General features: G+C 46.2%; 1 protein-coding gene across 2 annotated transcripts in view; it reads left to right on the forward strand.

Annotated features, from left to right (window-relative positions):
• The window catches only part of LOC139646814 (LHFPL tetraspan subfamily member 2a protein), a 32892-nt gene extending 11807 nt beyond the window's left edge, over positions 1-21085 (forward strand). Inside the window, exons 2-4 of one of the 2 annotated variants that reach the window (XM_071522552.1) lie at positions 670-735; positions 12725-13652; positions 19844-21085. In XM_071522552.1, coding sequence (XP_071378653.1) covers positions 13232-13652; positions 19844-20100 — 678 coding nt within the window. In that variant the 5' untranslated portion in view covers positions 670-735; positions 12725-13231 and the 3' untranslated portion in view covers positions 20101-21085. Of the gene's footprint in view, positions 1-669; positions 736-7536; positions 7606-12724; positions 13653-19843 lie in introns of those variants that run through there. The other variant, XM_071522554.1, reaches the window with a different exon arrangement.
• The last annotated feature ends 2236 nt before the right edge of the window (positions 21086-23321 follow it).

Consider the following 23321-nt stretch of genomic DNA (forward strand, 5'->3'; position numbering starts at 1 on the left):
GTTTCAGTATGTGTCCTGGATCTGCTGCTGAATGTCAACAGTCCTATTGACTTTCATTAGTTAATTCTAAACGCATGGAGCGATATTGACTAGTTTTTTGCCACAATGGCTATATTAGTAGCAGTAGTAGTAGTACTGGTAGTAGTAGTGCTGCTAGCATAAGTGTTATTATTTGTGTTATTTTGTAGTATTTGTATTATTATTAAAACATTATTATGTTGTTATTTATGGCATTTCTGCTTTATTAGACAGTATATGGTGGTGAGTAACAGAAATTCATATGTGACAAAGGACCCTTAAAATGCAACCCACATGACCTGCTTGGGTTATGTAATGCATACAGTATATAATATTTTGTCAAACATTATGCAACATTGCCACATGCATCAGTGTCTTCTTTTTTCTTCTCTTTTTTCATATGCACACCCTGCGAAACAGTTTAAACAAATTCTCCAGGTGCTATTGCCCCTCTCTGGCCCCCTCTGTCTCAAAGTTTAGTTTGGAAAATCCCGGCAGCGGAGAGAAAAAAGACCCTAATTTTTGTTGTGGAGCCAACAATGACCGAGCTGTTGTTGGGGCGACCCGGTGCGCTCTCTGGGGACGGTATGGTTTCATGATTTAGGCTCGTCGTTGCCTCTTCCTAACGCATCATCCTTGTTGCTCCTGCAGGTTGTGAAGACAGAGGGCTTTCGCATCTCCTGGATTTAAGTCTCTGACTCCGATTCCACTCAAGAGGTTGGTATTGTATTTTCTATATGTACTGTTGACCTACAGCGTAGTCACTCATACAGAAAAAACACAAGACACAAGCAGATGACATGTAGCTCCCATATAGCAAATCCAATCAGGAAACTTATGACTCTCTTTGCTTGAAAGGAGTTGCTCAGACCAACAAAACAAATAGAGACATGGTTTCCTGCTTTTCTTGTTATGGTATTGGGTTCCTGGCACCTGTCAGTAACCAGTGGAAAGGCAGGCTGTTCCCATGGCCCTATTGTTCTGGGCAGGTGTTATCCCACACAGTTTTTTTTCCCCCCCTTCTCCATTAAATCATCTGCACTGCTGCCGCTGTATCAGTGCCGTGTCAGGCGAGTTAACTGAAGCTGCACCTACGACATCCTCAAGCCCTTCACCCTCAAGTTCACTCACTGTTTTTCACCGTCTGCCACGCTGACTCTGTAAAATCTGTCCCGTATATTTATCTGGACGCAGCAGGAATGGGGGAGGGGGGGGAGATATGTTTTTCCAATATGGAGGAAAACAATGGAGTGAGAGATATTGAGCGGGGGGGCCACCTGTGAAGGTCATTTCAAAAGAGGAAACCCCCTAAGATAATAAACAGAATAATCTGCTTGTCACTTTGCTCCTAAAATAGGGAGACCTCATGTGACGGGTCTCCTTCCTGTTATCTGAGGCTTGTTTTCCACCTAACCTCCTGTGTCTTTATATTGTGTATGAGACACATCCATGGGCGTCTACAGTGAAATTTAATCTGACTTTAACCTATGAAGTTAAAAAAAAACATTCTTATTTCTTATAATCAAGTAGGCAGTTTGGATACAAACATCAACCAAATAGCATAACTGTTTATTCTGTTTTTCTATATCTTCCCATGCCAACTTATCACATACAGATTTTACCATGTGTATTAGTGTTAGTAGCTGTTATGTCTGGAGGGCACAATGGCGGCGTCGATGTTCACAGTGTTTTTCGGTATAATGTGACACGGACAGGTTTTCGTGTCAGACACCAGAATGAGAGGAGAGGCCTTCTATGGAAAGCGTGACTCTTACACCCATCTCTTTGTCCGCCAGTGAAAGCGCTCCCACATCTCCCTCGCTCCCCCGAAACCAGCCCGACAATACCAACACGCTTCTTCATTTCTCCTCTTCCCCCGCCGCTTCTCGCTGTCCTCGGTTCCTCCTTTCCCTCATTTGTCTCCATCCCTCCTCTCCTCACCTCCCACACATGGCTGCTAATGTGTTTTGCCGAGAGTCAGAACGCGGGGATGATATCACTTGATACTTTTATTATCCGAAACCCGAGAGTCCGGTGCCAGCGTACGACTCCCCCGTACCTCAGCGGTGCTTACTTTTGATTTGAGCGGGAGTATCGGGTTAACCTCGGAGTGCCTGGCCGGAGTGCCCGCACAGCTCCGGGGTCTGGCCCCCAGGGGCGTTTGGATAAAGCAGCCAGCGAGGTCTCAGCTTGCAGGGGAGCTTGTGTTATATTGTGCTATAGTGGGAACCTCAGTGGGAGCAGCAGGTCAGAGCCGCAGGGAAGTAGGGATTAAACTGCACTCATCCCAAGCACAAAACACAGTCAGAACAATGCTTCGCCCTCCAGAGAAGGGCCAAATCCCATTCACTCAGCACAACTGAGCGAGACCAACTTATTTCCTGAGTCCAGGCTGGAAAACAGAAGCGTATTTTAGGGCAGCGAGGGGATTTGAGGTGGAAGGACTTTTCTCCTGCGAGCCCCCCCTGCATTCATGGCCCCTGTGGCTATTTGCAGGGCTAAGGTGGGGCTGGAAATGGTTAAGCATAATGGAGACAGTGTTAGGCCTGAGGGCCCCAAGACCTGCTGGTCTAACAGTGGGAAACGGAGCAGAAGTACCGGGGCTCCCTGGGCTCCCATTCCATCAGCAGCAAGGCCTCCGTAGTCTGAGGAAAGAGGTGCAAAGAATGTAGCCCCTAATTTCTTCAAGTGATATTTCATTTTTTTTAACACAATTAAGTTCATGAAAAACACATTAGGAGAAGTCTGCAGCCACCACCAGTGTTCAGGTTTTAATGTAAAATTGTTTCTAAAAAACGTCTGGGGCAGAAATGGGTCACATTCTGGACTAGGAGTGGAAAATGTATGCAAATTAGTGACACCACTTTGGATACCCAAGGACACAAGAAGTAGTACTTGGCTGCTCTTTAACTTATGCATGCTAAAAAGGGAAAATGTTCCCCTCAAGTGAAATATTTCTTTAAGCTTGAGGTTGACTGTGGAGTGGATAGTTTTGGAGCTTTGTTTGTAGGATCAGGATCCTTTTCTCCGAATTGAGTTGTTTTGGTTTCCACGACTGCATGATAAACGCCGCTAGTCGTGTTTGAGTTGTTACCTTGCTGGTCTTGCTTTGTGAGAGCGCTGTGCCAGTGAGCTGGATGCTATCTCTCTTTTGTTTCTGTTCCTCAGCCTCTTTAATCCCCAGCTCAAATAGCCCGTCGCATTACAGCACGGCCTGAGATCTTAACTGCTCAGAGATGCCCTGCAGATGGAGTCACACCGAGGAAAAGAAACTTCCTTTTGTGGGGAACAGCGGAGAGAGAGATCTTTTCACAAGATGGCTATCCACTGAAACCCTCCCCGACCCTGTCCTGGCTGGCCCACCCACTTTGAGGCCAGGCTGTGATGTGTCAGATGGTCTTTGTTTTCCATCACCCTCTTAACCTTCATGGCGTGGGCTCAACGTTCGAGGGGGTGTTATGGTCAATATGAGAACATGAGGGATTGTTGACCTCCCCCTTCCTCCCTGGGCCCACAGCTGAAGAATTACCCCTTCTACCAGAGTCTCTTCTCCTCCACCTCACCATCCAAAGCGGGAGTTGGGAAAGAAGAGACTGACACACAGCGCTGTGAGATTGTATAAACAGATGTTTCCAGGGGGAAATAATTGACCGCTCACACCGAGATCAAATGGAGGTGTGCATGCATGTGTGTACGTATGTGTGTGTCTGTTTTTGTGTGTGCAGGAACACACACTCCCATATGTATACATACAGTACGTACATTGCGTTACGTATACAGTGTTTTTATTATGTTTTATGTATGTATTTGGACTAGACGGGACCCATGGGACGGATGAAATTGTTTTCTTTTTTCCACACACTCCCCTCCGTCCTCCCCTCTGAGTCAGAGGTGTTATGGGTCCTCGGAGCCTCCGCGGCAGAACGTGTTCACCCCTCACCTCTCGCAGGTGTATTCTCCGCTGACCGGCATTTCTCATGTTTCTTTCCCCTCCGTCTCTCTCTCTCTCTCTCTCTCTTTCCCACGCTCCCGTCTCCCTTCCACTGGAACGCCGTGCGGGGATTTCCTCACCTTCAACACATCCGCGTGTTTACGCTCCAGCAGTAGCTCCTCTGAAAAGTTCATAAATGAGCAGATATGCTGCGCGGATACTCCCACGCTGAGATATGGTGAAGCACAACCACTGCTGCAGAAGCACTTAATGAACAGAGATGATGTGGCGTTTGGGGAAATGTTGTCTCCTGACCTCCATTAATGTCATATTATATAAATGGATGGGTGTGAAAAATACAAAGAGGTGAGGTTGTCAGGTAAGATATGAACATACACTATAGAAGAAAACAGTTTATGCAGCTTAATCATACTCCCTTCAGCTTCCTCTATGATTACTTTTTACAGTTACAGCTCAGTTACAGCATTTCCCTGTTTATGATTTGCAGTGGACATTCAGATGAACAATCCTCATCGCTGAAATCATGAAATGAGATGGCACCGGGTATCACTGCAGCCTGAGCTGCGGTTTGGACAATATATGCAGCTCAGTAGACTCACGCCTTTCCCCCTGTGCGTGTTTAACATCTGTCTCCGTCTGCCTGTTGACGGGGCTTACGCAGGCGTGGCCTTGAAATGGCCAGATGGTCCTAGCTGCTCCCCCGAGTGGGATTCAAAACTGAGCTCAGCCTTCTCTGATTGCATGGGCTAGCGAATGTATAGTAGCAAAGACTCCACAAGATCCATATATCATCGTATCATCTGCTTTTAGACTGCATAGATACTGGCCGTGGTTGCTTTTTGGTTGTTTTTTGACATCTCCATAAGATAAAATGGACGCGGTGTTGGTGTTCCCTATCTACAGGCATCCATATGGCCTTTAGCTATGCCATCAGATACTGCGCCGGTCTAGGCATGTATTTGTTTGGCAGCCCGGAGAGTCCACCTAGTAATCAGCGTCTAATTTCTTTGCACAGCGAGCTGTCATTACTGTTTTTCCTCGGCTGGAAACTCCATAGGCTCTGCTCGGAGCCTTCGAAACCAATCTTTCCATCTGTCCATCCGTCGCCTCCATCTTTCCATACGTCTGTCCTCGGCTCCCGTCACTTTCCACGGGGGAATTTTAAAAGGGGAACCCTGGTTAGCCTCATCGGGGGCTGGCCCGGGGCGGCGGAGTGACGTAACGCACGCAGGCACGGCTCTGATCTGAAACACGTGCAGATTCGATAAAACCTTTATTGAGATATCCGAAGCACGTCCGGGAATCACGTGTCGACACGAGCCAAAATAGAGTATTTAGTTCCTGCAGTATGAGATCAGTTCCTTCCTGCCTTGGTCTCAGCTTCATCGAACAATAGGCCTTTGGCACACCTGAATATTCTGGCTCACAGGTGAATAGAGAGAAAATTCTTTGCTCTACTGGCATAAGTTTATAACTTTTCTTTACATTACCAAGATTTATGCTACAGACCCATCAGGCTAGTTCTTGACATATTATTTCTATGCAGCCTTTAACCTCTGCACAGTGTCTCTCCAGTTTAATTTTCTGATTCTGGGTGGTGAATCTGAAAATGACGGTTCTTTGGTGTGGTCTGTAAGTGCTTCATGTCCATACCTTGGCTATATATACTATATAAACCTTGTACTGTGGTTTGGGGAGCAGCTAATATGAAAAATATCTCATTGTACTGTTACTGGGATGTGGAGCCTGCAACAAAATGAAGGAAAACAGACAAACGTGTTTAGGCCAAATCTTATTTTTTTCTTAATTCAGATTCATTGATTAAATTTGATTTATTTCCAACCTCTTGTCTCACACACAACTTTCTTTTCTTTTGTTGTTACCCTGCTTTGCTTCAAACCCATCCGCTCTCTTTAGATCTATATGATACCACCGATTGGAATCTGGCAAGGAAAGATGAACGATCTCCAGTCCACAGCCAGACTCTGCTGAGTGCTCTGCTCAATCCGTCTGAACGATGCTTTAGCCTGCCGCGTGTTTCCGTGTCAGAGCGTCCATGCTGCCGAGGATATTTCCGCGCCGTCTTCCTCTGATCTTTCCCTCTTTGATGTGAGGGCCTGCGCTGCGTCTCGAGATCCCGAGGCTGCCAGGAGAAATCACCCGGAGCATCTTCCCTCCGGCCCCAGCGGCACCGCTCGCTCTCCATTATCCTCCCTGAACCTGTAAGACGATATGCTGCCGGTGTGTCCGCCTGATCTGTATCTGTGTCTGTGTCGACACGGCAGACCTCTTCACGGCGCGCCAGGCCTTCCACGCAAATCACAAACATTATGTGGGGAAAACTAGGCCGGCTCGCAGCGAGCGATACGGCTTTAGAACATAACAACAGTGAGCGAAAAAACGGCTAATTGAGGAGGAATTTAGAAGGATTTTCGAAGCGCTGTTGTTTTGCTGGGAACTGCAATAAAAGCTTGGAGTTTTTTGTGATATTCTAGACATTGTAGGGAGGCTTTTAAAATGGTCCATTAACCTCTCCCATCCGATTCATAGCAATGGGATGAGGACAAGTCGCTGGAATTTATTGGAACTGGGTGAAAGGAGACGTTTTATTAGGCCCGGGATAAGAGCAGCTGTGTCGCAGGGACTGTTTTGAACTCATAGACTTCCATTCAAGCCGATAAGAAAGGCGTCTTCCTCAGCCTTCTCCACGCTGGGTTCAAGTGTCTGGCCTATCAGCTTCTCTTCCTGTTTGAGTCGGCTTCTTCCCCCCCCCCATCTTCATATGGAACTCATTTGTCTCCCCTGTGAGAGCGAACACAGAGTCAGACTGCTGCTGGAGCTGACTACAGCGCTGGCTGAATGCTGCTGTATAAGCAACCCTGGGATACTTTGCTCCCATCAGCCATAAAGGTAATCTATTAGTCAGACTGTAAACCATCTACTCTATCAGTCAGTTAAGTAGGCATCTAGGCAGCTATCTAATCCGCCAGTCAGTCAGTCAGCTGTCTGATGTTGACTGAGGCTCAAACGGGGATGTAACAGGGTCTGTGTGTGTTGTGGTCCACATATTGGTTATTAGTGGCAGCCACCAGCCCCAGCCCCATGTATGTGTATGTGGCTCTGTGGTGAGTTTTAGAGTGTTTTGAGTGAAAACGCGATCCTCATTTAAGCTAATATTAAGATCGGGGGGCCTTGGCTGAATGAAGGGGCGTAGAGAGAGCAGCGGGAAAGGGAAGTGAGAGGGTGAGAGAAATTGAGTGAGAAAGCGAGAAAGAGAGCGAGAGACATGACCGACAAATGGAAAGAGAGAGAGAGAGAGAGGCAGAGAGGGAGAAATAGACCGGTAGAGAGAGAGAGAGAGAGAGAGAGAGACCCTCTGCAGTTCCAGCTCTTGTTATTTTAACCCAGATTCAGCACTGAAATATGGCCGCCATGTGGACCCTCTCAAGAAGTGTGGCCTCAGTGTCAGCCTGACCAATCAGAGTGGAGATGCAGTCCAGGGAGGAGGGCCCAGGGGAGGGGCCAGGGAGCCAGAGTCTGAGTGAGGCATTAAGTGTATGAGCAGAGGGGGAGAGTCAGAGCAAATAAGCCACATCTCCAAGAGAGCTGGACTAACCGCAGACCAATGGAGACAGGTTGGACTATTTTCTTCCTATTTTCACACAAATGAGAAAACATGCGGCAAAGGCTTCTGCGTTAATTTCCCACCTGCCCGCCTCGGTGAGTCACTGAGCGAACTCTTCTAGTGCAACTCGGTCACTTACTCATACGAATCGGCAGCTGGTTTCCTATCTAAGGTTCAGCAGGGCAGATGACTGATGTAATGGGATGTAAATATTATGTTCCTCTCATGAATCACGACCTCGCTGGACCGGCACGGTGCTCCATGATGCTCAGCGGTTGCACAGTAGTGTCAGGAAAGATTGGCTCCCTTTTGCTGTGGAAAGGCTGAGTATGGAGTCCTTTTGTTATTGGCTGCTGTTATTATTACTGTAAGGGTCTACAATTTTCCTTAACTGATGACAAGGCCAATAACAATACTGTACTCTAATGCCGACACAGGGAGAGAAAAAAAAGACTGTAAAACCAGCTGCATGCCCATGATAGGAACATATACTATTTCTCTGGCTTTGTTATACTTTATATATACTTAATTCATTTACTAAGTCATTGATTTCACAAGATTGCTTCTGGCCTGATGACAATTATAAGAAGTTGTAGAGTTTCTCCATGTGTCTTATCTTATTAGGCTAGAGCAGTGATTCTCAACCTTTTTCATATCAAGGACCCCTAATTTAGTCCACATTAGGGCCACGGACCCCCATTTGATGAGATTTTGTGTCTCGGACCCAAATCTGAGAGTATTTTTATTGTTAGATATGATTTTGTCCAGAATTCCATGACTATCTGTATTGTAGGTAGAGAGATAACAGTGAAACTATGATCAAAACAGTTATTCTTCTACATTCTCTAATTGTGTTAACTTCTTGTAAATGAAATAATGGTGAAGTTTAACAATTCATCAATTTGCTGGGGACCCCCTGGAACCCCCCTCAAGGACCCCTGGTGGTCCCCGGACCCCACGTTGAGAACCATTGGGCTAGAGAGTCCCTTGGTCCTATTCTGACAGTGTGACTGGACTTGTCTACTCATCTCCTGTATTTACATCCAAAGGCTAGAGGGGCTTCTCCTCATTCAGACACATCCACACAGATTACAATGAGCACTCCCTTTGCTTTGTTATTTTTCAGTCTGCTTTTGTATGCTATGAGACTGTTATTATTGTTGTTATTGAAGATGTAATAGACTATTGCTATTCAGTATTGCTTTTTTCAGAAGGCAAAGAGAAGCATGGGTTGGAAATGTCGGGACCCCAAAAAACCTTCAACTTTCTGTGAGTTTTGTTGTTGGGCTCCACATTAGGTGGTAGAAGTTACCCAGTAATGTTTACCTGATGTGTTTAGCGGGCCAGATATTGACCTCACAGCTGCTCCCTCAGCCTTCGCCCCACTGTGGCCGCTCTCCACGGTGACGCTCACTCCAGCATTTCTATAGATATGTAGATTGTTTCCTGTCAGTGGCCCGCGTGGAAAGGGCGCTTCCTGCTGTTTTGTTGCTTTGATAAGAGAAAGGCTGAGTAGACACTTTAAACAGGGGTTGTGTTTGCGTGTGTGTCAATGGCGTGTTTGATGGTGTTGACTCTATGACTCGGGCGTCTTTGAGGCCTCGGGAATATAACAGACCATTGATCGTCGGTTGGTCCTGACCTTCAGCCTCTCAACAAAAAACATTGATCCTTTCCGCGAAGTCCACCCAGGCCAGTGAGAACGGCCAGTGAGTTCGAGGTGTCACTGTCTTTTTCACTTGTCTCCACTGTGTGTGTGTAATCTTAGCCTTAAGTAATCCTTGGTCTTCCCCCTGGTTTCTGAGAAAGGATAATGGACATCATAAATCCACCCAGTCTTGCACATATTTATAGGCGACCCTGCTCCACTCAAGTCTTTGGAAACTTCTTTCCATGATAACCACTCAAATGTCTGGTCTGGTCTGGTCTGGGAACGGTGAACAGAACTCCATTGTACACAGACAGGAGACTATGACAAATACAAATAGATGTAGATTTACCGTTCAGACTTGTCCTTGGATCTGCTGCCCCCATTCAGCCATGCTTCTTCCCACCTCTCTGACAAAGTGAGACCCCTAGGTAGGTGTAACCAGCCCGCATGTGACACACACACACACACACACACACACACACACACACACACGCACACACAAACAAATTGCAATCAAGCCCCCCCTGCCAGTACAGGTCAGAGGTCAAGTGTCCAGGTCTTCAAAGCGGCTCACTCAACTCCGAATCTCCCCAGCTGGTTCAAATTGTTTCGGCTCCAAAGTGTTTTCCAACAGTATTCCTGTCAATGAGGAATTAGTCTTTGCAACTGGCCAGCAAATGTTTGACCCTAACTCTCCTGACTGCCCTTGTTTTATGCCCATGGACCGTTCCTCTTAAATCCTAACAAGGCATTGTCAAACAACAGCCTCGTCAAAGGGCCTTTGGGATCGGGCTCCTCATCAGGTGGTCGGCGGTCTTTGTATGAGGGTTGAAAGAGTTTCTTGAAAAGTTCTCTCAGTGAGTGTGTGTGTGTGTGTGTGTGTCTGCATCTGTTCCTGCATCTGTTCATGCTGAGGCAATGAGGACATTTGTGATTCATAAAATTAATTTTGGTTCAAATCCACAGAGGCGGCTGTCTGTGCCTGCCCTTATGATCTCATCCATTTTGCACAGTCCAAACATACAGTACTATATCTCTGTCTCACACACACACACACACACACACACACACACACACCACCCTGCAGGAGACCGCAGATCTGGGTAATTTTCTCCGCTGGAAGAGGAGAAGGGGAAGAAAAAAAAAAGAGAACTGTTGTTGATATCTCAACAGGATGACAAGGATCAAAGTTTGTGTAATGGTCTTACTCACTCATTCACTACGAAGGGCTTACACACACACACACACACATTCAGTCCCTTGCTGGGATGTGACCTCAGCGGGACAGCCCCATCCCCAGACTAGGGGCCGAGTGATGGAAAGCTTGCAGTGTGGGCGGCACACGTGTCAACACCGGCCCCCGGCTCCCTCGGGCTCCCTCCGCCAAGGACCGGTCGGGGAATGACTAACAGACTCCCAGGAGGGGGCGAGGAAACCAGGGTAGAAAAAAAGACTCAAGGAAAGGAAACAACTGTCATCCCTAGCCCAGAGCTGTGTTTAGAACATGAGCACACTCGCCTATAAAGCATACTCTAATGTTCTCTTTGCCTCTTCACTTATGTGTTATAGCGTCTGTCCTCCCCGAAACTGTTACCGTCTCTCATAGATAAACTTCTGAACCGCAGTCAAACAGAGCAATGCATTTCCTGAAAGAACTATCTAATACTGGGTGTAGCTTGACATAGTGCAAAGCCAGTAAATCCTTTATTAATGAACCTTGGTGAGATGTCAAGGAACATCCCAAGGAACACAAAGGAACTAATAAAAGGTGATATTTTAATTTACCTCAATCAAATATTTGTGCAGTGACACTGAGTTTGTGGGGATTTTTCTGATGTTTTTCCTCTCTAGTAGTGATTACTTTTGCCAGATGAAGCCTGAAGTTAAACCTGACACTAGTAAATGTATCACTGGTGTCTGAAATATGCATATAAAATATAACTAGTGATTTCTGTGTCTGTAGCGTACCTGTAACTACATTAGCTGTATGAGCCTGTGATATTGAGTAAGATTACTTGTCAATCCCATAGTTAATCTAGGATTGTTTGTCTCCATCTTTGGTGCTAAGCGGCCATTGATGTGGTGTTTCTGCACTGCAATTCCCAGAGATCACCTGTCAATCAAACAGTGTGTGGGCGGAGCTTGGGTTTTCTGTTGATGCAGTTTGAGCTTCTGTAGGTGGCGCTCTTTTCTTTGTCTGTTCAGCCGTGGTGGCTATCGCTGCTCATGCTAACTACCCGGTTCTTCTTCTGTTTATTCCAAACAAAGTGGAAAAACAAAGTAAAACGCATCACTTCTTGTGTGCCAGAGGATTTTTCCCAGGAAAGACCTACTAGCCACCAACTTTTTGGAACAACAAATGTAAAAGCTGTCATAAACTGGATAGAGGTTGTATCACTATTGTGTCATGGCAATCGGCGATAGAGAGCAGCAAAACAGACATTTATGTGTATGAAATGCATACAGCAGCTTGTTTCCATTAGGATATCTGCCAGTTGTGATCCTGCAGTGTGACAGAGCTGACTGTGTTGTGAACTGATCTCAGTGAGGTTATCTGCCGGTTCCTCGCTGCGGTGTCACTGACTCGGCTGCGCTGTGGGGTCGGTGTCGCTGAGGTTATCGGCGGTGTGTGACAGCCGGACAGCCGTTCTGTTATCAACTGTTAGCTGACCCCAGGTCAGTTGCGTGGGGTGTTTGATGAGAGGCCTCGGGCTTGTTTTTCCCTCTGTCTGCATCCGTTTTCTCATCCCCCCTGTTTCCCCGTCCCTCTGGGATTCAGCATTCCCCCCCTCCACCTCCTCTCCCCAGCACACACACACACACACACACACACACACACACACTTTACTAATCTTGACCCTCATGAAGTTTAGATTAAAATGTCTATTCTCTCCAGTTCAGTAAATTGGACTCTCAATTTTGTTATCGGTTTTCAGTTGAATAAATGTATGGATTTAAAAAAAAAAAAATTTCCAGCCTTACAACCTTACTCTACTGGAGCGCTAATTACACACCCACACACACACACACACACACACACAGGGGAGATGGTGCGGACCTGTCAATCATATGATTCCACAGGGAGGACAGAACAGAGTGAGTGGCCTGAGAGCAAATCCTTGGACATAAACACACTCAGAAGAGAAGAGGCCCACTTCAAACGAACACATCCCAACACAACTCATTAGACCCTCTCCTAAAGATCTAAACCAGGAGTCCTCCCTTCCTCCTCTTTCTGCTCCTCCTCCACACTTTCCTTATTCTCCAGTCTTGGCTTCTCTAAATAGAGATTGGGAGTCTTGACGTAACTCAGAGTTGCAGTTGCTCACTTTGAAGAAATGGTATGATAAGATGAAGAAATCATGTGACTAAGGGTAACAAAAAAAATGCTGATCAGCTTAGATCAGCATTTATACATGCAATCAAGACACTCGCTCACCTACTTGTTCTGTCTCTTCTCTCTCTCTTTTATCTCTAGGTGTGTTTGATGTGACGCCAGCGGGCTGGCTCAGGGAACACTCCTTCAATACGATGTAGAGACCAGGCCAGACACAAGAGTCAGAAGAAATTAAGACGGAGCGGAAGAAAGAGGGCGAGTTGAAACGGCACTGGACGGAGCTGAGAGAGTCCCAGAGACCGGCCAAGGAAGAGGAACAACAGCTGTGCCAGAGTGACACCAGCAGAAGATAAGAGGGAAAGAGAAAGGGAAAGAGAGAGAGAGGGAAGCAGCAGACTGTGAATCATTGACTTGAACCTTCCTTGTAAAGCAGCCTCACCCACTCCCTCCCTCCTCCGGCTGTTGTGGATCCTTCACTTGCTCTCACACCTCCACTGGAGAAGGACCGCAGCCTCAGCTCTCTCTCTCCTGAGGACCCCTGAGCCACGATCCACCTTTAGACCTCCGAACGGCATCGGAAATTCAAATCCTCGACGTGATTTAATCGACCTTCGATCTGACTAGAGGCACGATCCAGACGCCGTCAGTATGTGCCATGTCATCGTCACCTGCCGCTCCATGCTGTGGACTCTGCTGAGTATTGTGGCTGCGTTCGGGGAGCTCATCGCCTTCATGAGCACCGACTGGCTGGTGGGCTTCCCCCGCACCCCCGACGCCGTCTTCGGCCCCCATGGGGCTACCACGGCCGGAGAGGCCTACCGGCCCACCCTGGGCATCTATGGCCGCTGTATAAAACTGCCCCACCTGCGGCGTGGAATACTGTGCGGACCGTATGCGGTACACTTTGGGGAGATTGCCAGCGGGTTCTGGCAGGCCACGTCTATCTTCCTGGCGGCGGGGATCCTGCTGCTGTGTGCTGTGGCTTTCATCTCAGTCTTCACCATGTGCTTCCAAAGCATCATGAAGAAGAGCATCTTCAACGTGTGCGGACTGCTGCAGGGTATCGCAGGTGAGAGGCAGAGATACATTTAGGAGCACAGAAGCACACACACACACACACACACATTTTAGTTTGTTGCATGTCACTGGTGTGTAAAAGGAGAGGTTTGTGAGCTAGAGGCAAAGACAACAGGAATCTGGCAGCTTACACAGATTCATCTAAACCTTATTTTTTCCATTCATTCCATCCAGCATCCATCAAGGTAAATGAGAAGTTATGCATTGCTGAGAAATTAAACATTGCTGGCCACACATGTTCATTATGAGCACCACAACTCCCACAGCTTCAATTGTGTGTTTGACTCTCATGCAGACTTGAGCTTGAACTTTTACCCAAGCGGTCAGAGCTTTTGAAGACATATGGTAGCTTGTCTCCACCCCCAAGGCTGTCACTCTAGGCAACTGCGACCCAAATATTTATTTTCTTTCATGTCAGCTGGAGCCTTCCTGACAGTCGATCTGCCATAAAACTGGTCGTGCGTGCGTGTGTGTTTGTGTGTGTGTGTGTGTGGGGGGTGTATCTCTCTGTCTCTGTCTGCCTGTGTCTATGGTTATGTGTCTGAAGCCAAATCTTGGGCCACTTTGACCGGCTGTGGTGAATTATGGAAGGGAGTAGGCCATGAGATCATACTCGCAGAATCTTTTAGTTAGTTTTCAGCTCTCTGTTGATTATGGTTGTCCTCCCCCATAGTTGTTTATTTGGTCCTGGCCCAAACAGCAAAGGTGGGTGTGTGGTGAAGGACATGGCAACTCTAACCCAGCACTGTGCAGGCCAGCTGACCTGGGAGAGCACTGCTTAACTGAAGGATGAAGGACAAGTGGAAGGCCTGTCTTTACCAAATGAGCTTGAAGTAGCTTAATGTGAATGTGACATTTAACATCACTGTAAGGTCAAATGACAACATGGCCCCAACTCATTACGATTATTCAGATGAGCTGTATGCCCATTTGTTTAGGACTCTGATAATCATTCAGCCACTGCCACATGTGTATATAGTTTAAATGAATATCTTATTTCTTCCTGCTTGAGGGATTTATATCAAATTGGCCAACATATCCACAAAAAGGGCAGGAATAGGATGTGTTCATGTATGCATGGCTCGGTAAAGCCACAAAAATAGCACAGACCACGACTTTGCATTGCGCTATTGACCTGTTCTGAGAAGGCAGGCAGTGCAAGCGCAAATCCCGGTAATCCTTGGCACCAAAATTGCACTGCGCTGCTTGATCGTAACCGACACAGACCCTACTGCACCTCTCCTCCCAATCAGGCACAGTCAAGTTCACAGCGAGTCATCAAAATATCAAACGGACGCAGGCAAGAAAAAAAACTTTGTGCACCCGACATAAATGCCACTTCGCCAGCGCAAAGCCCCACCATGCGCTGTCACGATACTAGAGCCCCTAGTCTCTACTGCAAAGCACTACGAGCTGTAGCTTGAGAAGAGTCAGCTCAGTTGAAACAGTTGGTTTTTGGCTTTTTTAGCTAGCTAACTAGTCAGCAGGCTAATTAAGCAAAGAAACCAGCAATGTTAATGATAACATATAACGCTAGCTTCTACTAGATATGTTAGCTAGTGTGCAAATCAGATGTGTTAACAAGACAGTGATGGTTTGCCTACCAGATGCTATGATTTGTTGGCTAACAAGCTGACATTATCTAAACACAAAATCGATCAGACTTATCAGTGGTGAAACGATGAGTTCCTCCAGAGAGCGTGTTACATCACCTGAAACTCTTGATTTTCTATACAAAGCACTGGGAGTCTGGGACACATGACTAAGGTGATTAGAGAAGTTGGGAAATGTGTCTATGAGTCTCTACATGGTAGAAAGGATGAGGATGTGGAAGAGGAAGAGGAAAGGGGGCGAGAGGAGCCTCAGAGGAGGCGGGAGTGTTTCCGTCATGCCTCCCAGCCTCGACTTAAAGGCCAGTGACCCTTTACTCATTTTGACCACAGGAAGAGATAAGGCCCAGCATATGCTGCCTGTCTGACATCTAACAGTGTGTCAGTGTTGATGTTTCTGTCCAGTCTGTGTTTTTGAGTTTGTGCTTTTCCCCCGGCATTTCTTTCCTCTATCAGTGTCTTTGACTTCTCTGCGAAAGTGGTGGAACGACTGCCGTCTTTCCATTAGGGCTGTGAATGATATCACTCTCACTGATACCGGCACCCCCCTAGCCCCCACCCCACCCCACCCCCACCACCACCACGTTGACTTTCTACCAATCATTATTTCCACAATGTGTGCCGACCCTCCAGTAATGAGAAAACTGGAGCCAGACGGCAGATGTTTGGGGAAATGATTGACCTCAGATGGGAAGATTGTGATGCCGTTGCCAGAGATGGTCACGTCATTTCACTGGAGTGGCCTCTAACCCCATTAACTTAATCTTCACATACACTGATGTCACTTGTACCTTTTGCTCTATGTCATCCCATTATGACAAACTGTCTGATGGCCACAGTGTCCCGTCTCTCCCCTTACAGACTGAGGTTCGACAGTGGGTTTTAACCCAGGTGGCTTTAAGCAGCTCTGTGCTCTTTCACTGCTGAAGGTAAACCCATTCATTCCACCTTACATAATCGAATGATTAAACAGACCACAAGTCTGCTGATCAGGGTCACTGTCTGGGAAACTCTGTGTCCCGCAAGACTGCAGGAACACATCTGGAGGCCTAGTACACCCATTACAGTACCTGTAAGTGAATTCCATGCACGTTTACTGGAATGGCTTTGCCACTCGTCGTCACTCACGTCTCAACCTAGCCGAAAGGGATTAGAGACAGGCCAGCAAACAAACTTGGCAGTAAAACTGTCTCCAATTCTTCTGTGTTCGGCGTCATATGCTTTTACTACCCACCATAAACTCTCCCCTCTGGCAGCGCAGTATGGTCTACCTCAGTCAGCTGTGAGTCACGGACCTTGTCACAGGTTTGACCATTGACCATTTGACTAAGCCCCAGGCAGGAACTGAAGGAAGCAAAACAGCATGATACCAGAATACCAACTGTGTTGCTGTGTGACGCTGGTTCTGACATGAGATTTCTGTTGTTACGCAAATATGGAAAGCAGAACTGCTGGGTGTGACTGATAAGAACTCTGTGTCCAATAGCTTTCTCTGTCTATCTGTGTTTACAATGGGTGTGTGGCTGTTTCAACGAAAGAGTGAAATACAAAATGACCTTGACACTGACCATGACTATGCAATGTTGAAGAAGCCTATGCTCCTTTTTAAACTGCAGCATTTACATATCACCTTAAAGGTGCTATATGTAGCATTTTGAGCACTAATTGATTTTGAGACATACTGTTAACGTTAACAAACGAAACCATTGCCAAGACGATTGCCAATCTCTATCGGCCTCTACACTGCATTTTACATTGTGTGCCACAGGTTTGGATTTCACATCTGCTGTGATTGTTGCAGAGATTGTTTTATGGTACATAACAGGAAGGGGGCGCTGTTCTTCCAGAGCAAACAGAGCTAAAGCTTACAGATGGTGTAAGGAATGAAAGGCCGATGGAAAAATCACTTCCAACATGCTTATCCTCTTCAGTAAAGCCAAAGAGATGTGGTTTTTGATTTTGAGAAACACAATCACTAATCTCACGTAGCCGCACCTCCGTCTCCAACTAACAGAAGTCTGGAGGAATTCAAGCAGAGTTGGTTAGAAAAGGGCGCTGTGGGCTGTCGTCATGTTTCAAACTAGGGCGGAGCCTGGCACTGGTGCTCACCTGTGTATTGTCCTACTGGCAACTAGTCCCAGAGACAGGAACATTCCCCACTCATTATTTTCACGTCATCCTCTGAATTTTAACCGTCATTATGCAGCGTCAGTCCCTTTGGCCTGTAGAACGGCTACCTGTTCCACTATTACTGACGTGAGAGGACAGACTACTAAAACTACACATTTCTCTGTCCCATGTAATGGATCACAGGCTGTCAGCCAGGTTTGATAAATCAAACACTACCATAGCCTGCTGGTGAGTTGTTTTAGAGCAGAGATTAAACTATCACTAATAATACCACTGGCTTGAGATAGAGGCTACCAATCATCTTGACTGGGTCTCATTTGTTTATGGTAATTGCACCAAGGTATCACAGTTAATTTGACAATAATATATTTATTTTTTTAAAATGCTGCCCATAGCTCCTTTAAGATGCTCTGGCTGAGGCCATTCTCCACTCACACTAAAGAAAGAAATGAAAGAGGAGGAGTTGAAGGTGGAGGTATAGTGGGACTCAACCTTCATAACAGAGAGAAAAAAAACGATCCTTTACTCATTCCCATGCACATCTTTGCCATAATCTCTTCATCCTTGCCAGTATTTCCTGTTGCCCTCTTGCTGTCTTTCCCCCCTCTGTTCTCTCCTCATGTGGATCCCAGAGTCTGACCCAGTCCACTCCTTTTCCTGGAGCTGAGAGAGGAGAGGGGCGCCCAGGTTTCTCAGAGCAGACTGTAGACCTGCTGTGCGATGCTAGGGGGTGGAGGATATGGGGGCGGGGAGGTTAGGAGGGTTTATGGGGCAGGGAGGGACTCATGTGGGGCAACAGAAGGTAGAGGGATACCTATCCAAGTGGGGAATTGACAGATTGGAGGTTATGGAGACAAGAGCCAGTGCAGAGGGAATAGTGAGGCTGGAAGGGTGGAGTGCAGTGGGAAATTAGGTTAGAAGGTCCAGTGTGTAGGGGGGGATTTGTGTTGAGGGCTCTGGGAAAGTGTGTGTATGTGTGTGTGTGTGTGTGTGTGGGAGAGAGAGGGGGGGTGGTCTTAGAAGGGGCGGGGCACTGAATTAAAACCATACCTTCAATCCATCACTGGAGCTGGTCTGGACGTCAGGGCAATGCAGCAACATGTGGAAAGAATTTATGACCTAGTTTTCATTTCCTTGTTTAATACGATATTGGGTGCTTTAAGAGGGAGAGAAAGGGAGGAGAAAGGGAGAGAGAGAGAGAGAGAGAGAGAGAGAGAGAGAGATATTAAGAGAGAATGAGAGGGGAGAGATAGTTTCAGCACCAGACTTGTTTTTTTCATCTCCTTATGAAGCAAATGAGCAGGACTTGCTTGTTGAAGGAAGGGTGGGAAGGAGGGAGGGAGGGAGGGAAGGAAGGAGGGAGGGAGAGCTAGTCTGGTAAAAATCAGAGAGGCTTTCTCTGTCTCTCTTTCTCCCTCTCTCTCTATCTCTCTCTCCTCTACCTTTTATTTATTATCTATAATTATATTATTATAAATGTTTCCTCCTGAAATCAGCTGCAGGCCTTCTGGCCAGCTGAGTGATCCACTCCCGTGGGAGAAAGTGCAGAACAGAGGGGAGGATGGGAGGAGAGCGAGAGGGAGGTAATGCTGGACCCGATTTTAGTCCGGGGCCGGTAAACAAGTGGATTTAGCTCCACAGCTCTTTGCAGCTCCACCAGAAAGATCATCCAGGTGTGGAGTGAAAGGCTTTGCGAACAGTGGGAGTGGATAGAAGGTAATCAAGTTGTGCACTGATGAATATGAGCCTGGAAATGATTTCATACCTCGTAACATCAGACTTACTTCATGGGCTGAGAATGTTTTCTCCTGCTCATAAACAATGATGTACGTTTTATATAATGCCATCACATCAAATCAAGTGAATAGTGTGGAGGTGTTGAAGTCCAGTCAGCATGGCACTGGAAGTGGGTTACAGAGGAAGCGACCCCCATCCTTCAGCAGAGACACAGGACGCTGGCGGGTCAGTCGGCGACTAGGGGAAACCCCTCTGGCTACCTTTTCCTGTTGTTCTGCATGCTCTGTCGTGCACTGACCTGAGGTCTGCCAGAGCTTGTTTGTTAAGATTCAGGTTTGGGTCTCTCTTCCTGCCTGGGGAGTTACCATACCGGAGGTCTTGTTATGATTATCTTCGGTCAAGTTCCAAACGATGGCCAGGAAATTATTTCTGCCCAGTGTCACATTTTTTTTGTCCGAATGGGATGCTTAGCATGCCAATGCGGTACTTTGAGAGGAAATGTTTTTGCACCAAAGAATGGTGGTGTTCACAAAGACAGTTTGCCACAGTCATCAATAATGATTTCCCTCATAGTTTTCTTGAGGTAGTAGAATTACACTCAAATGTAGTGGATTTTTATACAGTCTATATATACAGGCTCTATAAATAGTATTTTAATAAAGTAATAATACTTACTTTCCCTCTCCCCCTGTTTGTCTGCTTGCAGGTCTGTTTCTGATCCTGGGGCTGATGCTGTACCCTGCTGGCTGGGGTTCAGACAAGGTGCAGCTGTACTGCGGACCCGATGCGGCTCCGTACCGGGCCGGCCTGTGCTCCATGGGCTGGGCCTTCTACACCGCCATGGGCGGCACGGTGCTCACCTTCGTCTGCGCGATCTTCTCGGCGCAGGCTGAGATCGCCACCTCCAGCGACAAGGTCCAGGAGGAGATCGAGGAGGGCAAGAGCCTGATCTGCCTCCTCTGAGGCTCCGTCACTTTTGCCCGGCGCGGAAAAGAGAAGAAGGAGAAGAGAGAGGGGGGGCCGAGAACGACGAACACCTGCCCTCCTGCCTTTTCCCTTGGGGCCAGCCTGTCAGATGGAGGCCCCTGCATTGTTTACCACTAAGACTGACTCGCTTTGACGATGTATTGTGTTGATGTGGGAGAAATCTACAAGTGCCAAGCTTTTTCTCAGTGTGTGTGTACTTTGTCTTTCTGCCACTAGAGGTGCTGTGTCTGTGTTATTGTATTCATGTTAATCATGTGGGTTCGTCTGTCTCCACATGTTTTGTAAATAAGTGTGTGTGTATATACTGTACATAGCAATGATCGGAGAATGATGGTCAGCTTCATCCAGGCCGGGCTGATGATGTCACTCTTGCCTTAAAACACTGGTGTTTTTTCACCAGACCGCGACCAGCAAACCTGGATCGAGTTTTCTACCTGTTTGTCAGGTGTGAGTAATAACTCTACAAGGGAACCACTACTCAGTCAAGATAAACTACTCACAGAAATGGCCTTAGCTCAGAGTGGGTGTCCTTTAAAGCTTACAGAATGTACTGTCATTTGAATGACTAATGTGTTTGTAGACCTTTGAAATGTATTGATGGAAAAACGCCTCACCAGTGATGATTCACATGGACTGCATGACAGCAAAGAGAGCTCTGTGGTGTGTTTTTTTTATGTGTGAGACTGTTTTTCTCCATTTTGCAAAATACTGAAATTAATTCAGCTTCATCCTACCCTAAACTTAAAGCTGACCCTTGAAAGGTCTCTGTCTGGTCCTCATTCAGCAGACATCCTGTAATCTGTGCACAAAGACATGGGCCGAATGACGAGGACACACATATGAAGTATTGTTATTATTATTATTCGTGTCTGGTTTCAGGGAGGGTCCTTGTTCTTGAGACTCTAGCCAGAGAACTGGGGTCTGTTGAGTCATAGATAGTGTCCTATCTATCCCAATTTGTTTCTGCCAAATCAATAAAGAGAAAGAAAACAAGAGCGCTGCCTGGTGTCAGTTCATATCCAGTGAAAGCCTCCCAGTGGGGAAGAGGAGGGGGAGGAGAGAGGAAGGTATAGCAAGTGGAGGAGGGAGCTTGGTGTTGAGACCTTGGTTTGGCCCTTGAGGTGGGGGTGGGTACGTTTTCCAGTCAGCGGGTGATCAGTTTTTCCACTGATGCAGAACTGAACTGTGTGTGTGTGTGTGTGTGTGTGTGTGTGTGTGTGTTGAGCTGCTTTAGATGCCTCAGTAAGAACCATTTTTTAAAATAACTAAATAACTCTTACATCTCCAGCATTCATTTATCCTCTTTCCCCAACTACAAAACCTCTCACCATAGCATTTCTAACTTCTAACTGTGTGTGTGTGTGTGTGTGTGTGATCACACCATGGTGAGTCACTGCCTAGATGTACCTCCCTCCATGTGGACCACAGTGAAGCCTCTGGCACAACCCTGTGGCTCCCTTCCTCCACTAGCAAAACTAAACACAACACTTGATGACTTCCAGATTAGAAACATGACAAATCTTACAATCTGAGAAGTGCAACATTCAGGCCTATTTCAATGCCAGCAGTTTTCATTTCTGCCTCATTTTCCTTTGCCTCTGAGTTTTGCCTACTTTTTGTTTCCATTCATACTGAGCGGTGGGGGAATCCATGTAGATCTTAAAGGCTGGGTTCCATGTGGCGATAAGCTGACAATAACTCATATTGCATATAATAAGCATAGTAGTTTCCCAGCTTACAAACCCCTAATGACTTGAACACAAGTTGACCTCTGACCTCAGAGTGCTGCTGCCTACTGGGATTGTACACAATGATGGGGAGGAGTTCAGCTACACAGTTTAATTAGTAGTTTAACGACGTTTGACACAATGTTTTGATAAACATTGATGTTTTGTTTCATTATATTTGAATGATTTTACTTTTTCAGTAGTCAACTACTCAAGCAACATTTTTGTCTAAAATAAGGATGAAATACAAAGTCTAAATTTTGTGTTAATGTCTGTTTTTCACCCTTATTCTGATTATTTTTCTCTCTGTAAACATAACTGCAAATATCTATTGCCTATTTGTTTTGCAGTGATTTGTGCCTTGCTGCCACTGTATTGTTTTGTGAGCTGAAACATAAAAATAACAACAAGCTTCCTCATTTAAAAATGTTCACAGTTCTAATAACACTAAAGCTGGAAACTTTGGGAAAAGTAGCTTATAACTCTCCTTTATTCATTCAATTAACCATTCAGTGACTGTAATCACATTGTGTGTGAGAACACCTCAGTTGGAAATAGCTTAATATCATTATTGATGCATTAAGTCACACAGAATTACAAATATTATGCTTTTTTTTGTCACAACAAACTTTTGGTTTGCCACTAGTCATCTGATCTGCCAAGATAATAATGGTTTATGAATAGCTATCATTGTTAATATTAGTTGAACTGAATATTTATTAGCCACAGTGAAATGTTGACATTGTATCTCCCAGTTGTATTTTCATCAGTGGTAAACTGACCGCAGCGGCAGGCTAGAGGTTAGAGAAGCAGGCTTGTGACTGGAAAGTCGCTGGTTTTATACCCAGGCCAGCTGGAAAATTGTGGGTGGGAAAAGTGAATGAGGAATGCTCTCCCCTCTCTCAGAAACTACCACTGAAGTGCCCCTGAGCAAGGCACGCAACCCCCAGCTGCTCTAATGGAGCTGCTCAGTGGCCAACTGCAGAAGACTGTGGTTGAGCTGGGCAGATGGGAATGTGAAGCAGGGTATTGATGGAAAAAGGGCATGGAGGCTCAGACAATCTGTTAAAAAACGTGAGCTTTCTCATAAAAGTATACAAAGGCCTGAAAGAAACAAATTCTCAGTTTACTTAGAAAATTTATAATATTCCAAATGATTGGTAACAAATGACCTTTTGCATCAGCTATAGGTGAATGTCCTGCTGTAGTTCTACTTGACCATACTGTTCATTACAACATCTTACTTTCTTGTGAATTAACTGAATGAATCCATCATCATATCTTTCAGAGTTTTGGGTAGTTCTGGACCTTTGGCACGTTGTAGCTGTGGAGTACCCCAAGGTTCTTTCCTGGGTCCTATTTTGTTCTCTATATGCTTCCATTGGTCAAATAATTTATGGACATAAGATTTATTTTCATTGATAAAACACAGCTGTATTTGCCTGTAAAACACAGTGATACACGTAGCCT

The sequence above is a fragment of the Centroberyx affinis genome, unplaced genomic scaffold (genome assembly GCF_046629955.1).
Source record: "Centroberyx affinis isolate AG114_WGS23_722 - 3 ecotype Tasmania unplaced genomic scaffold, CSIRO-AGI_Caff_v1 ptg001003l_1, whole genome shotgun sequence".
Taxonomy (NCBI): Eukaryota; Metazoa; Chordata; class Actinopteri; order Beryciformes; family Berycidae; genus Centroberyx; species Centroberyx affinis.